This window comes from Varroa jacobsoni, unplaced genomic scaffold (genome assembly GCF_002532875.2).
Source record: "Varroa jacobsoni isolate VJ856 unplaced genomic scaffold, vjacob_1.0 contig00794, whole genome shotgun sequence".
Lineage (NCBI taxonomy): Eukaryota > Metazoa > Arthropoda > Arachnida > Mesostigmata > Varroidae > Varroa > Varroa jacobsoni.
This window is the reverse complement of record NW_019214526.1, coordinates 23842-37303: the sequence shown is the minus strand read 5'-3', so window position 1 is coordinate 37303 and position 13462 is coordinate 23842. Positions and strand designations below refer to the sequence as shown.

Sequence of the window (13462 nt, the reverse complement as noted above, 5' to 3'; positions counted from 1 at the left end):
AGTGAGTCGTCTTTACTCGGGACGTGGAACTATTCGAAAACTAGATTATCAGAAATATGTTCTGCTTGTACGGTTTGAAGTAAAACAGCAACCAAATGAATGTATTGCCGTTTATACTTAAGATGACCTTAACTAACGAGCTCCCAATATCGAATGCTGTTCCACTGCCGAAGCGGTGTGGTCGTCGAACGAATGCCTCGGCCACCTGCCTTTTCCATCTGTAACTATAGCTATTATGTGCCGTCCTAGCTGGACCTTCATAATGACCAAGTTTAAATAATTGAATTTTAAGTTGAAGTAAGATCTTCAGCTCGTGTCTGCGGAAGAACGAGATTGCGCGCTCTAAAGCAAACCCGCACATACTTTAATCGTACTGGTACGACAGTCAAGATCGAAAGTTTCCAGTAGGAAATTTGCAGCGCCAAATCGACGAAAAACTAACATACAAATCACCCATTCCTGTGGACAAGGTTAAATAACCATGTCCTTGAAATTCAATGATCTCTCCTTTTGCGTCAGTGAATTTTTCATCGAACTCACAAATTTAATCTTGACATTAACAATGGCTCTATCTACAGCTTATTCTGTCTGACATTTAACAGCTTCGTCCGCTCTATACTATGGTTCCTCAGACGTTACGTATGTCGGTAGATGGAAATGTGGGTTGGGTTAGGCCAAGACAAATCAGCCCGGCCGCTAATTCTTTGAAATGTACAATTAATTATATAGATGGTTCCGGGCCGGTTTGGAGCCTTCTAATCTTACTTCCTAAACATGATAGAAATCTACTATCATGGGTATGCTATTACAGGTAGAACTTAGGGATTGTACTGTTTAATTATGTCACTGCATGGCAACGATTTACTATTTTTGCAAAATTAAAGCAGCGACGACAAGTACTATGAGCATGAAGAAGTGTCGAGGAAGAGCATCTATGGAAAACAATATCGAATGGTAGTTATCAGCATTGCCTTAGGCGGTTTCAGCATCGATTTGGAAGCATTTTTGTTCAGGAAAGATTCGTCTGGAAATTAATTGTTACCATGATGCTTGTTATTAGTTTTGTTGTTTCGTGTCATTGTTATACACTGTGGCATTTGCGTAACGTGCGCGCCTTCAACAGGTTGTCAACATAGCTTGATGGATCCGCCATAGCACGGTTGATAGGTAAAATTTTCGATTTTTTTTTCCTTGAAGGCGAAGTCCGCCCAATACCTACGTATAAAATGTATGGTCAGCATGCAGCTTATACGATTTAGAACACCCGCAAAAATAGACATTGATGGACATTTGGACGCGACTGGACAGAGCTGGCGACGCTCAGTGTCGTCGAGTGATCGCTTTACAACGATGTTTCAAGAGCAGCGCATAATGGCGACGTCGGTCTGATAGAACAACCACTTCGTTTAAGTCGTCGATATTTAAACTTGTTTAACACGAACAATACAAGGGATCCATAATGCACTACGTGTGGCCCACAATTACAGACTGGCCTGATTCTCCATTCAGAGAATTACTACTGTATAGTTAAAGGCGTGAAGCTCAAAGCAGTGTAACTGGGATTGGTGCTCTTCAACTAGGCTAATTTCATACATAGATAGAGCATACTGAAGCTGGTTAGCGTAAATCAACGGCAGGTTAGTGATACCCTTCTGTGACCAATATAAGTGGATGTAGCAACTCGACCGCAATCTGACGATAGGAACTTCAAAGAAGTCATTGCTCTTCTACAAGATACATACTTGCCAATAGGTCAGCGCTCGTCAAATCAGCTAGGCCTGTCTGCTCGAGGTGCCAAATGACAAAGTCCTTAACGGTATAGTGAGTGAAGCTCTTGGCGAGTGTTCAATTTGTGGTCGCGACAAAAATGTGCCAGCAAATATGAGACAAATTACCTCTCGAAGACCTGACAGAAGCCTATTATTAATGAGTACATGATATGCTACTCAAAAATGATCACAGCTTCTCTCGGTAATATCTTTCTGGTCAACACTGCTTTTACCTATAGGACGTTAGGCTAGAAACTATTTGCTCACTGAGATATTTTAACTGATAATAGAATATTGTCAAGATTAACTGAAAAAGTTCGCCAGTCGAGTTAACTTCGTACTAGCAGAATATAACTTACTCATTTTTTCTTACTTTTCATTTAAGTCGTGGGGCCTTTCGAACGGCGAGATCACGTACTAGATGATGCTTCTTTGGATCAGTCAGAACGTATCTCAGAAGCTCCCTTCAGCGCTTTCTACGCGATAACGAACCGACATACAGTATCCCCATATGTAGACTAGTTTAGCGCAAATCTAGGCGATACCCAGTCATCTTTCGAACGCTAACCTCCGAATACTATACGCTGCGAGCAACGACACAGATAGCGGACCATAGCGCCTGTAACGAAGCCACTCACGTATAATTTGCCTTTAGTTTCAAAATGGGCAGATTATAATGTCCTCTCAATGTACTGTTGATCTGTAGCGTTGAACTTCCCCAAAAACAGAAGCCAGTCAACTCTCTGTTCTTGAACTAAATCAGGTCTGTGGCATAGCTTTGTACGAATATTTATAAAATTATAGTCTGTCACTATAGTTTTTGTTTGAATACAATCTCTAAAAATAGCCGGCTGTGCTTGTAAATGGCCACGTTATTGATACGATTTAACGTGTAGTTTTTCATAGCTTTATGCTCTTGCTATTATATTATAGATTTTATCCTAATTAGGCTCATACCCATCTACCGCGTAATAAGTACGCTCGAGGTCAGCTCAATTTCTCATATTAGTACCTCTTCCCAGCCCGAATCGTATGATCGCAGAAGAGATGAAATGAATCGGTAGTCTCCTCAACAACGCTGATCAGGGACTGTCTCCTGTTTACACACCGTATCACATACGACGAGCTACAATCGTCCATAAGTCGGCGTTCACTTTGAATTTTACTGCAACCCTCTAAGGACAGCTTGTGCTCCACTCCCGTGAGTAGCAGCAATTGCTCCATTTCAGCATCATTGTTCAAGGGCAAAAATAAAGATCTTCCTGTCGCGGCTACGACCACCTCTTTCGTCGGAAATTCTCACTTCTCCGTCAGCCCATCACCCACCGCCTTAAAGAGGCGGGTCCTTATGACACTTTAGGCTTTAAAGTGCTGTTCATGGCTGTCGCGTTAGGCCGGCAGCACTTGCGGCTGTAAACACCGTGTCTGCCTCGACTCGTGGTTAGTACCAGTGGTAACGGCGGCTTAACCCCCATCACTAATACCGCGAGGGAGAAGTCTCCTTTAGAAGGCTGCTGCTGCTGCTGTTCCTCTATCCGCAGATAATAGCGTCAGAGAATAGCTTATAAGACAAAAAGCGTTACGCAGTGCTGTTAAGCGTGGATGTCCAAAGCCCCCGCTTTTTTCTGCCAGCTGTCGTACCCTGTGCGGCCACTATGAAGTCTACTGGTTAGGCCTTTGTTAGAAGAACCCACTATGTGCCATCATCGTACACGAGAGCCCGTATTTAGCTAGAAACCTTAACTGGAGCGTAGAACGCGTAGAGACCGCCTGGGGCATCGGAGTATAGGGGTGAAAACTGGGATGTACCAGCCGGGCGGACTATTGGTCTGTTAGGTTGCCAGCAGAGCTGTACGTACATATGTTGGTTGGGAGAACCGCTGAGGGTGTCAGGGGTGAAGGGTGTTGACCCACCGCGAAGTAAGAGGGCTTACCGCTGTTGGGGGGACAGAAGCGAGACGTTTCGCAAGATTTTGGTCGATCCGTAGCGGCTCCCAGTCAGTGGTCGAGTCATTAGAGCCGGTCACAACCAACGCTTACCCATACTAGGCTTTTACTACAACACATCCTTTTGATCCACGGCGGCCGTCGTTTACGCTCTGCTTCTAGCGCAGTCCTGCTAGCCCGCCAGCCCGCCCTCCCTGTATGTACAAGCGTGTCTAAAGCCCTGGGTTTTAGTCACCAGCTACCAGCCAGAACGATCCATTGGAGAAACTAGCCTATCGTTCTCTGTATTTTTTGTTCTGCCTCCCTCTATTCCACCCTTCTCGTACCTTTATTTCTTCCGGGCTGACTATCTGGGCACAAACCGTGGGGCAGACGGACGAGTCAGGCAGCCACAAGGGTGCGATTCAATTGGGAAAATCAGGGGCAGACTGCTCTAGTCTTTCCCCATAGTAGAACCCTTTCACCCCGAAAAGTCCCACACCAACATCAGTTAGAACGCGGTAACGGTAGTGTGGGTTAGGACTAGCCAGGCTGACTCCATTACTAGGCTCGCATACGGTGCTGGCCAGCAGACTTCTGTAGGCGCATGCGCCCAACGATGCCCGACGCACACGGTCAGGTCGGTTTGTTTGTACGGCCCTCGATGTGTGCCTCCGACTTTTCGCCAGAATCAAAGTTTGCTTGCTTCGCTCAGAATTCCTCTGTAGCATCGGAATCCAGCTTCTCAGTCTCGGGCGACGGCGATCCAACTACCCTATCAAGCTACTGGCTGGTTGCCTCATCCTTACCGGCCTTTTCCCATCCCGCAGGCACGCACCATCAAGCTTGCCGTACACAGCAGCAGCACTCAACCCGCAACCCGTCGTCTGAAGCCCGTGCCAAGCTCTCGCTCGCCACAGCTGCCGCCGCGGCGAAGGCTTTGCTAGGCGAGGCCAGAACACTCTTCCACTATACTTCTAGTTAGTAATACAAAGTTGCCTCATATTACTCAGAGGCCGTTGCAGCCATTGCCAACGCTGAAGCCGCCGGCAGCTCGGCCGGCTGCGCCAACGAACAGCCCCTTTTCGTCGTTGGTAAGGCTTGCAGCTACTTCTGGGCTGCTGGCGCTGTTGACGTCAGTTGACATCAGCCTCCGCAGCTAGCAGCGGCTGCTGCCGCTGCTGTCGACTCTTTGGAGAAGCCCGCCATTGGCTGTCGGCCAGCGAGCGGCGAGTCCCAGAGAAAGGGCAGACTGCGAGCAGTCGAGGAGAACAGCATGACACTAGCGCCACCGTAGCCACTAGCTTGGTTTGTGGCCTGCCTGCGATCCTGTGATGTGGCCCAGTTTGTAAGCAATCCTTCGAGTGGCTTGGCGTTGTTCGCTTCGAACGCGGTCAGCAGGGCTGCTCCTGTTTGTGTAACAAATCGTGCGAGACGAAAGACGTGCCATAGGCTCTGATCCATATCGTTGGAGGCAAGGGCAATCGGGAAACATTTAAGTATATTGTCATATATATTAGGTGAGTGCCAACGCCTTACTTGTCCTAATCGAAGGCCAGGGCCGATCCATTACTACATTATTGGCTAAAACGTGCACACGTGTTCTATCGGGTAACCCAAAACAGTTTGAACAAATACATTAACTTCAAAACAACTTGGACAAGAGTTGCAACGCGTCAGTTCCACCCGAACTAGAGGACTACGGTGTATAAGTGCGACCTGCCTACAACAGCTATTGCTTGGACGAAGCAGAATATTTAAGTTTGTGAGAATAGTGTATCGTCTCTTAATTAGTGATAGTGTTCCTAAGGAAAAGACATCAAAGGAAAGCTGTTATTATCCGCCTATTTATTCGGTTGGTGCGCGTTATGCTCGTCTAATGTTAAGGTGACTATGTGTGACCCTCGCCTTTTGTCTCATCGCGTCGTATGATCACGTAATCGTTGTGGCGGTAAAGAAGACTACCTTCAAAATTTTCGTTCACGCGACGTGTCTTGCCACCCAAACGGAGCCTCGTAGTGGTAGGAAGTCTGTAACAGTAGCGATTGCGTTGCAAGGCATACAGGCTGCGCATCGTCGTGTTTTGAGCGGGCCTATCCGTAGATTCGATTAAATGATACACCAACCTTCCCAGAGGAATAGTGGTGGCCACGATCATAGAGAAGACGATATGACATCCCGTAAAGGACAACCCGACAAGGATTCAGCCGAGTACCGGCGACTCCGGGAGCGTAACAACGAGGCGGTGAAAAAGTCTCGCACCAAGAGCCGCATGAAGGCCCAGCAGACGCAGGAACGAGTGGCCAAGTTGCGTAGGGAGCACGAAGATCTCGTACGCCAGGTCGAGATACTCAAGAGCAAGTTGGACGTGTATAAGACGCTATTCCTGCAGCAGGCCGGAGCACAGGGCGAGCTCGAGCTGAGGCAGATGGATCTGACCTTCCTCCACGATGACGATACCATGGAGAACCACCGGTAAAGTGCAGTGCAGAGTAGTAAATAAAGCGCGGTCTCCGTAAAAAATAATGAAAGTAACTATAACAACACAGAAATTAGAGCAACAAGCAAAATACAGAAAATTCCGCAGCAACCTCCATTACACGCCAAGACACCTCTGATATCGCGCGGTGTCCCGCCATCGAAAAAGAGTAAAGTGGGAGATAGCAACTTCGATCCAATGATCCGACTGAAGCAGAAAAATCAGATCTCGATTATCTGTGAAATAATCCGTGGTACGAGGCAGAACACTTCATAAATCGGGTTCTCAGAACGCGAGATCTAGTCGAGCTCGAATGTGCGTTACGACTGCTTTAGTACCAGTTAGTTGGCGCTGGAGGCCAACAATGTGGGGCAACGTCTCGGTAAGGGCATCAACGAGCAATGCCCGACATGAATTTCGTCGTTGGGCAATAGTCATGGCGGAAAAATGTTAGGCCCGGAACAATTTGAGTATGCAAGAATAATGATATCAAAGTGTCATGGTCCGGTGGGGCTCTGTGCTGACGTAGAAGTAAATTGAAACTAGTGCAATATAAGTAGTGGAATTAAACACTCTCAATCGCTTGCATCGTTTTAACTAACGGCCCATCATTCTCTGCCTACCGAAACCCTCGAACATGAAGAACGCCCCTCTCCCGCCTCATCTCAACGTGCTGCTATACATAACTTGACATAATTCATTATTTCCACCGCGAAAACCTAACATGATCAACGATTATTCTTCAAGATAATACAAAGACCGAAGTCTAGAGTTGTAGTGCGAAATGTGCGGAAAGCAGCTGTGGCTTTAAGGATTCTGACGACTTTATCATCTCTCGTAAATGAACATAGATACAATTGACGTTTCAAAGAACGATCAATCTTGTAATCCAGAAAATGTAAATACACCAAAATTACCATTGAACCATGCAGATGTTTGAATGCAGGAGAAAAATCAAGAGGCAAAAATGCCCTATTTGCGTATTCTTGCGTCCTAGACCCAAGAAATCATCTTCTTGATTAGTCCCCAAGTTAGAGCGCCTCTCTCCGCCGGCATAGGGAACTCGGCCACACAACACACAATGGAGAAATCGTTTACCAGGAAATTGCCGGGGCCAAAACTTGACATGGCGAGTGGCGACTACTGAACAAGAGCGTCATCACATGTTGGGCCTTGATTCTCCTGGCCGACTTTAAAAAAGAGACAAAAACCTCTCAATATTTGCTTGACAAAATTGATAACGACAAGCAACAACAGCAAATTAGCACAAGCAGAGTCCGACGATTATTAACATAGAATAGGCAGCCCTAGGACGATATGGCACCAGCTGAGTATCATGTGTTCCTGTCTAAATTACCGAGTTTTTCACTCGTACAGTTCAACAACAACAAGGAAAGATAACAGCATCAATTTGACCATGATGATAAGCCACAGCAGCAGTAGCAAGCTTTGTCAATGTTAGTTCTTCTCTATCAGTGTAAATACATCTTGCTTGCTTTATCTACATCTGTCATCATCATTTCTTCGAAGACACCCCGCCCCCCGCCCTACCGTCAATACATCTGTATCATTTACAGAGCACAACGCCTGGACAGCGCCATCAGCAACGGGTAATTACACAGTGTTGACATCGCCAGCCATGCACATTAGCCGCCGTCGCCGTCGCCGTCGCCGTCGCCGCCGCCGCGCTTCTGCTCTTGCTGCTAACACCGTATAAAAAATGAGGCACCAGTCACGGATATTTGCTATAGTAAATGTTAATGCCATCACCCCAACTCGAACGATGATCACGATTATATATAAAAGGGTTGCAGGCATAGCGCTAAGTAAAGCCCCTCGTCTCTTAGTCCGTCCTCTTTACTTATCATCGCCCAGTCATTTTAATCATTTAATTCTCTACCTTTATGCATACCAGCATATCCATTGAAAGGACAAAGCGCAAAGCAGATGAACAGGAGCGCCGCTTAAACAGTCCGCTTCTGACGACAATAGCGACCGAGAAATTTCAGCCATGATCGTCGCTACCTTCTAGCTGACTTTGTGTCCATGTCGCTGGCGAACGTCTGCGCTAGGATTGTTGTACGTTGACGACGCCGCTAACGTGACGATGACGGCGATGATCATGGCCAGTAGTGGCTGCCTCATTGTCGGAGGTAGTCAGTATAACATTGAGAACGAGTCTGGCGCGACACTACCACCGGTATCGCCGTCGTCACCGCGTCAAATCGGTCTTTTTTTTCTCTTTCGCATTCTTCGTCGCTATCGCTATTGGCTAAAGCCTCACCATCACCATCGCCACTGTCACTATATAGGAAAAACTGCCGGGGTAGCGGTGGCCACGTCCATCGCATCATCATAATATCGTATATCGTTGAGCGTCGCACGGCTATTCGGCCCCGTTCACAATCGGCTGTAGCTTTTGCTGTTAGTGGCATTGTCCTGAGGCCCCTCACTCACACGCGCTGTGGCGACCCTTTGATTTCTCTGGCCCGTCGGCAAGCGTCGCGGCGTTAGCCATTGGCCGCGCTGTTGGTTGCGGCAGGTTGAAGGCGACACAGAACGCTAAAACAGAGAGGGAGAGGGAGAGCGAGCGAGCGAGCGCGAGAGGGGCAAAGACGTTTACGGAGAGGAGCAATACGTTAGCAGTGAGCAGTAAGTAGTTCGCCGATGACAACATCACATTAGCAGCTGGTGAAATTGTAGCAGCGTCGAAGATGATGACGACGGGCCTGGCGCCTATTGCCGGTATCGCGAGAATCGGTAGAACCACAGGACCAAGTAGGCGACTATGCTGAGGCATACTACTTGCAGACAGCAAATAGGCAAGGTGCATATAGGGTAGCGATATACTTGCACCACGACGTAAACAACAAGCTACTAATGGAGTGTCGTCGAGCGTCGCTTGGCGATGGGTTAACCACTATCCTCTAGTCGTTCCACCCAGAAAATGATTGCATCGCTTTTTTCATCGCTACAACTAACAATCGCCCTCGGCTAGGAAATGGTGTCATCCCGATGAAGCACGACGCCATTTTCCTGCTATTAGGCATAGGCGTTCACATTGCGGTTAGCAAACTGACCATGACAAGATCATTGTAAAAATGTAGCAATAATTTAAAACTAAGCGGTAACAACGGTTAACTGTGATCGCTGAAGGACTATTCAATAACTAAACCAAGCCAGTTATTACCCACTTAAAAAGCTGAACGCGAATATTTGATAACATTGCCAAATTGACAAATATCGCACGCGCTCACTTGCAACAAGCAAAAAGGCCACACCAGAAAATCAGAAGCATATGCCAGGACCCGCGCGCTCTGAAGCTGGCAGTGTAAGCTTCGCACGGCATCGGGCGAGATTTCAGAACCTTCTTCGTGTGGCGCGCAGCGAATGAACTTTAACGACCACGGACATCAATCACGTCAGGTTTATGGCAACGATAGGGTCGCGATAGCCCAGATATACATGATGGATTGAATAGGAGAAAAGTGATTTAGCTAAATATAGTCCATTGTATCCTGTCTGCTCGAGTACTCCGATGCAGGTCTATCCTAATTTTTTTAGAAACTTTAAGGATGGACAAAGATGGCCTTTTCTAGCTTAATTTTACTTAAGTGAACAACTTGATTGTATTCGGAAAGACACCCGTTTCTGAGAAGCTTGCTCATCAACGAAGAAAAACTTGATGGAATGTACTGGTAATCATAATAGACCAAGACACTCTTTAAATTAGCCCCGTATTTGTCCCGTAAAAATTGTCCCCGTCACACATTGTTGATGGAACTTCGTTGGATGTTGGCGTTTCAAGCAGACAAAAAATAAAGGTTAAAAAAAAATATAACCCATTTGATATCATAAAGGTAATATATCAACGCTAGCTTAAATGACCGGATGCAACGACGCTCCCTTAACGAAAAAAGACGCGCATGAGGTTTGACGCTTTACAGCACAAGCGACACTGCAGCAGTAACGAACGAAACACTAACGTCGTGACTAGCAAACATTGAATGGAAGCTTGAATATGGACAAGCTAAATAAAACCCGATGCTAGCAACAGCGAATAATGACAAAACATCAAGTTATTTGGCGCCAAAGAGCTCGGAATGGGTGTCTGGAATATACGCCTTCACAACATGTATATAGATATATATCTATATATATATATATATATATATATATATATCTATCGAAATATCCAGCACCTATAGACGAGCGTAATCTCTACAGGTGAAGTGGATAACTATCGGAAAAAAGACCTTTACAAGATGATAAATGATAGTATCAAGGTAAAGACCGTTTCACATGTATATCGTCGTATCGACTTTGCGTAAGTCTGAACGAGAAAAAAACAATTTTTAATTGTGTAGCAACTGCACGCCCAACTGACACAAGAAGAATAGCAGTCAGACAGATGATATCGCATGAAAGTGACGAGATACTAAAGAAACTTATATATACGTACGTGCTCGTAAACAAGCAACCAAAAAAAAACACATACATACATACATACATTAAGATTGCGATGGAATTATTCCTACTGTAGAAAATACGCCGACTCTGACGCACTTCGAAAGGAGTGCGAGACAAAAGACAAAAATGGCGAATAAGCTACGTATAGAATGAGACTAAAAAGCTCCCACGTGAAGGAATCAGTAGGGTCCGATCTCAATGTGACGCGGCAGCCCTGCAAAGTCCCAGAGGGAAGAGGCGATTTGTACGTGTGCAGATCAAGGCGAAAAGGACTAGACGGGCAAAGGCAGATAAAGGACATCCCGCAAATCTTGGCTACCTGCAGCGAAGGTCTCATAAGACGATTCTGAGTTAGCCAGAAAAAAGATGCAGTGGGCACTGTCATGTACGTTATTATCAACTAGGAAAAGGAGATATAGGATCATCCAGCTCTTGCCCCCCGTTACTAGGGGCAAATCGATTGAGTTTAGGTAATTAGAAATGGGTCTGACGGAATGCCCAACGGCGCTACCGGACGTCGGACTGGAACGCATGTAGGTAATTAGAAGTGGAGTACATTAGAGAGAATAGAAAATGATACCCACACAGACCGGCATTGCCTAACGGCTACGCGATGGGCGGTGTGCTTGAGCGAAGGTACACAGTCGCAAGTACGCAAACGAAGAAAAACAGTATATTTTATGATGTCGAGCGACGCTGGTCCTAATTGGGAACGTCCTATTCGAAAATATGTGAACTTTCAATAGTCCAAACATTTTGAAAAGATACCAATGCTTGTAACCGCTGTGTCGATAGCTCATCACACTGACCTATCGAGTGCTAGTCATAATGGCGAAGGTATCCATTGTCAGTTCGTTAGCGAAAATAATTTTTAAGTAAGATAATGATAATAACAATAATATAACGACGATGGTTATGCCGGTGAACGAAATAACGGTATACATACTTAGTGCATTACATAGAGAGTAACAATAGCGGAAAGAACATCCATGTATGACTTGGATGTAACAACTGTATGAACGATTCGTCTGCGGTGACTCCGGGATCTACTGTCGCGAAGTGGGAAGACGCCAATTAAGTCAAAACAATTTAAAATTCTATACTTGCCCTAACGTGATACGGGGAGGGGAGGGCGAACGGGGGGACAGATGACAACTGGTCTGGCCATTAAAATAAGGACAGAGCAACTGCTAGTTGAGTGGAAAAATGAAAAACATTGCAGCGGGGCAATCAGTTGATGGCAAGATATTCTTCGGTAGAAGATTGTATCGACTAGGCTAACGGTGTGATGCGAAAGGTCTTCTAAAGTGCTAAACAGGTCCCGCTGTCTGGATTACAAATAAAAAATAATAACAGATAGAAAATCACTAGGCAAGTTCGTCTGCTAGCAGACGGCAATTGTTTGGACGTCTGCGCCAACTGATTGTTGCATATAACACTGCTGTGTCGAGAATTTCAGATCAGGATCAAGCTCCGAGATCGCATAAATTGATCAAAAATGACACATTAGAGAGTTCTCAGTGGTGAATATATAACTGATAACCGGCAGAAGAACGGAGCCGAATGCTGGAAAGAAAATATCGTATAATACAATATATAGGTCAATTGCTATAGGATGCATAATGGAATAACTGGTGGAAAAATGGGTTACGGTAGGAATTCTGCTGGGAGACTCCACTCTTTGTGCTCTACCTCAGTTCATAATAAATAAGACGAGATACTATTATAAATTCACTCAAACAAAAAGAGACAGGGACAATAATAGAAAAGTAATGTGTCACAACGGAGCTCTCGGAGGAAGCGTAAAGGCCATGGCGGTACCCCGGGTAGTAATTATAGATAGAAAAAGATGATAATAATAATTTGAAAAACGATGGTAGCTTAACCTGAGTAACGCTATGATGACGACGACAATGGTGATGATAATGGCCAGAGAAATGGTTAATAGTGGAAAAAGATATATAATTATATAATAAATAAAAACGATAATAAGTATAATAAATTATATCGGTGTAATTGTGATACACACTCAATAACATTACTTGTCGTTCTTTGATCTTACAGTGCTAACTTTTATTGTGCATACGAATTATAGTCAATAGTAGAAACATTATTTCTTTTCTCTGCGTTTTGCCATGCAGAACTGTCACAGAAATTATAAACCCTTCAAGTCTCTATTTCTAGTGACACCCCTATGACTGTTGCAATGTCGATTCAGCTTGAGGAGTTTAACGTCTACGGTTTCACTGAAGATGCCTTTTTTTTTTGCTTCTGATATAGGTTTAGTGCTGCGTGACGAAGTCGCAGGAGAAGACATTTAGATGCTTAAAGAAGGCATCTTGATGAGAGAACTTTTGATTACAAAGGTCGTCTTTGTCCAGGTTCATTTGATGTTTGGTGGATAAGGTGCATTGAATGGTGAAGTCGATTATCGTCAACTTTAGCAGTATACAATGTAATAGAAGTTAGGCACAAAACGATTTTTAGCTTCCTGCGCAAGCGAAGATGACTCGAATTCCCTTGTACTAGCTATAACATCTGTTAAATTGCAATAGCGGCTTGTATTTGCTGATTTCCTTGTCTGATTTTTTGTTCGATAAAGGCCAAGTATTTTCTGATCCGTCTAGAAGCTGATTCCTTTTGTTATGGTCCTGTCTATATCACAAATTTTTTTAGAACGCCTCGGATTTGAAAGTGGATGTAACCATTTTCACAGTTTGATAATTTCGACGTCTCAGAAAATATGCCGCTAAATTTAAGGAAGAAAATAGGATATCAAATCGGAATTTGAAGTTTAGCGGAACCGAACCCAGTTTCA

At 45.0% G+C, this 13462-nt stretch overlaps 2 protein-coding genes across 3 annotated transcripts in view; one reads left to right on the top strand and one right to left on the bottom strand.

The window, feature by feature from the left end:
• Nucleotides 1–13462, bottom strand: part of LOC111271611 (pyridoxal phosphate homeostasis protein) — an 84728-nt gene that overhangs the window by 57070 nt on the left and 14196 nt on the right. The gene's annotated exons all lie outside the window — the stretch shown is intronic.
• LOC147751977 (CCAAT/enhancer-binding protein gamma-like) lies at nt 5001–12680 on the top strand. The gene has a single exon (XM_086972973.1). It carries the CDS (start codon nt 5809–5811, stop codon nt 6172–6174), a length of 366 nt encoding a protein of 121 aa, XP_086829099.1. The 5' UTR covers nt 5001–5808; the 3' UTR covers nt 6175–12680.

What these genes read in the sequence shown, in the direction of transcription:
- LOC147751977 (XM_086972973.1), top strand. Translation starts at nt 5,809, where the DNA reads ATGATACACCAACCTTCCCAGAGGAATAGTGGTGGCCACGATCATAGA.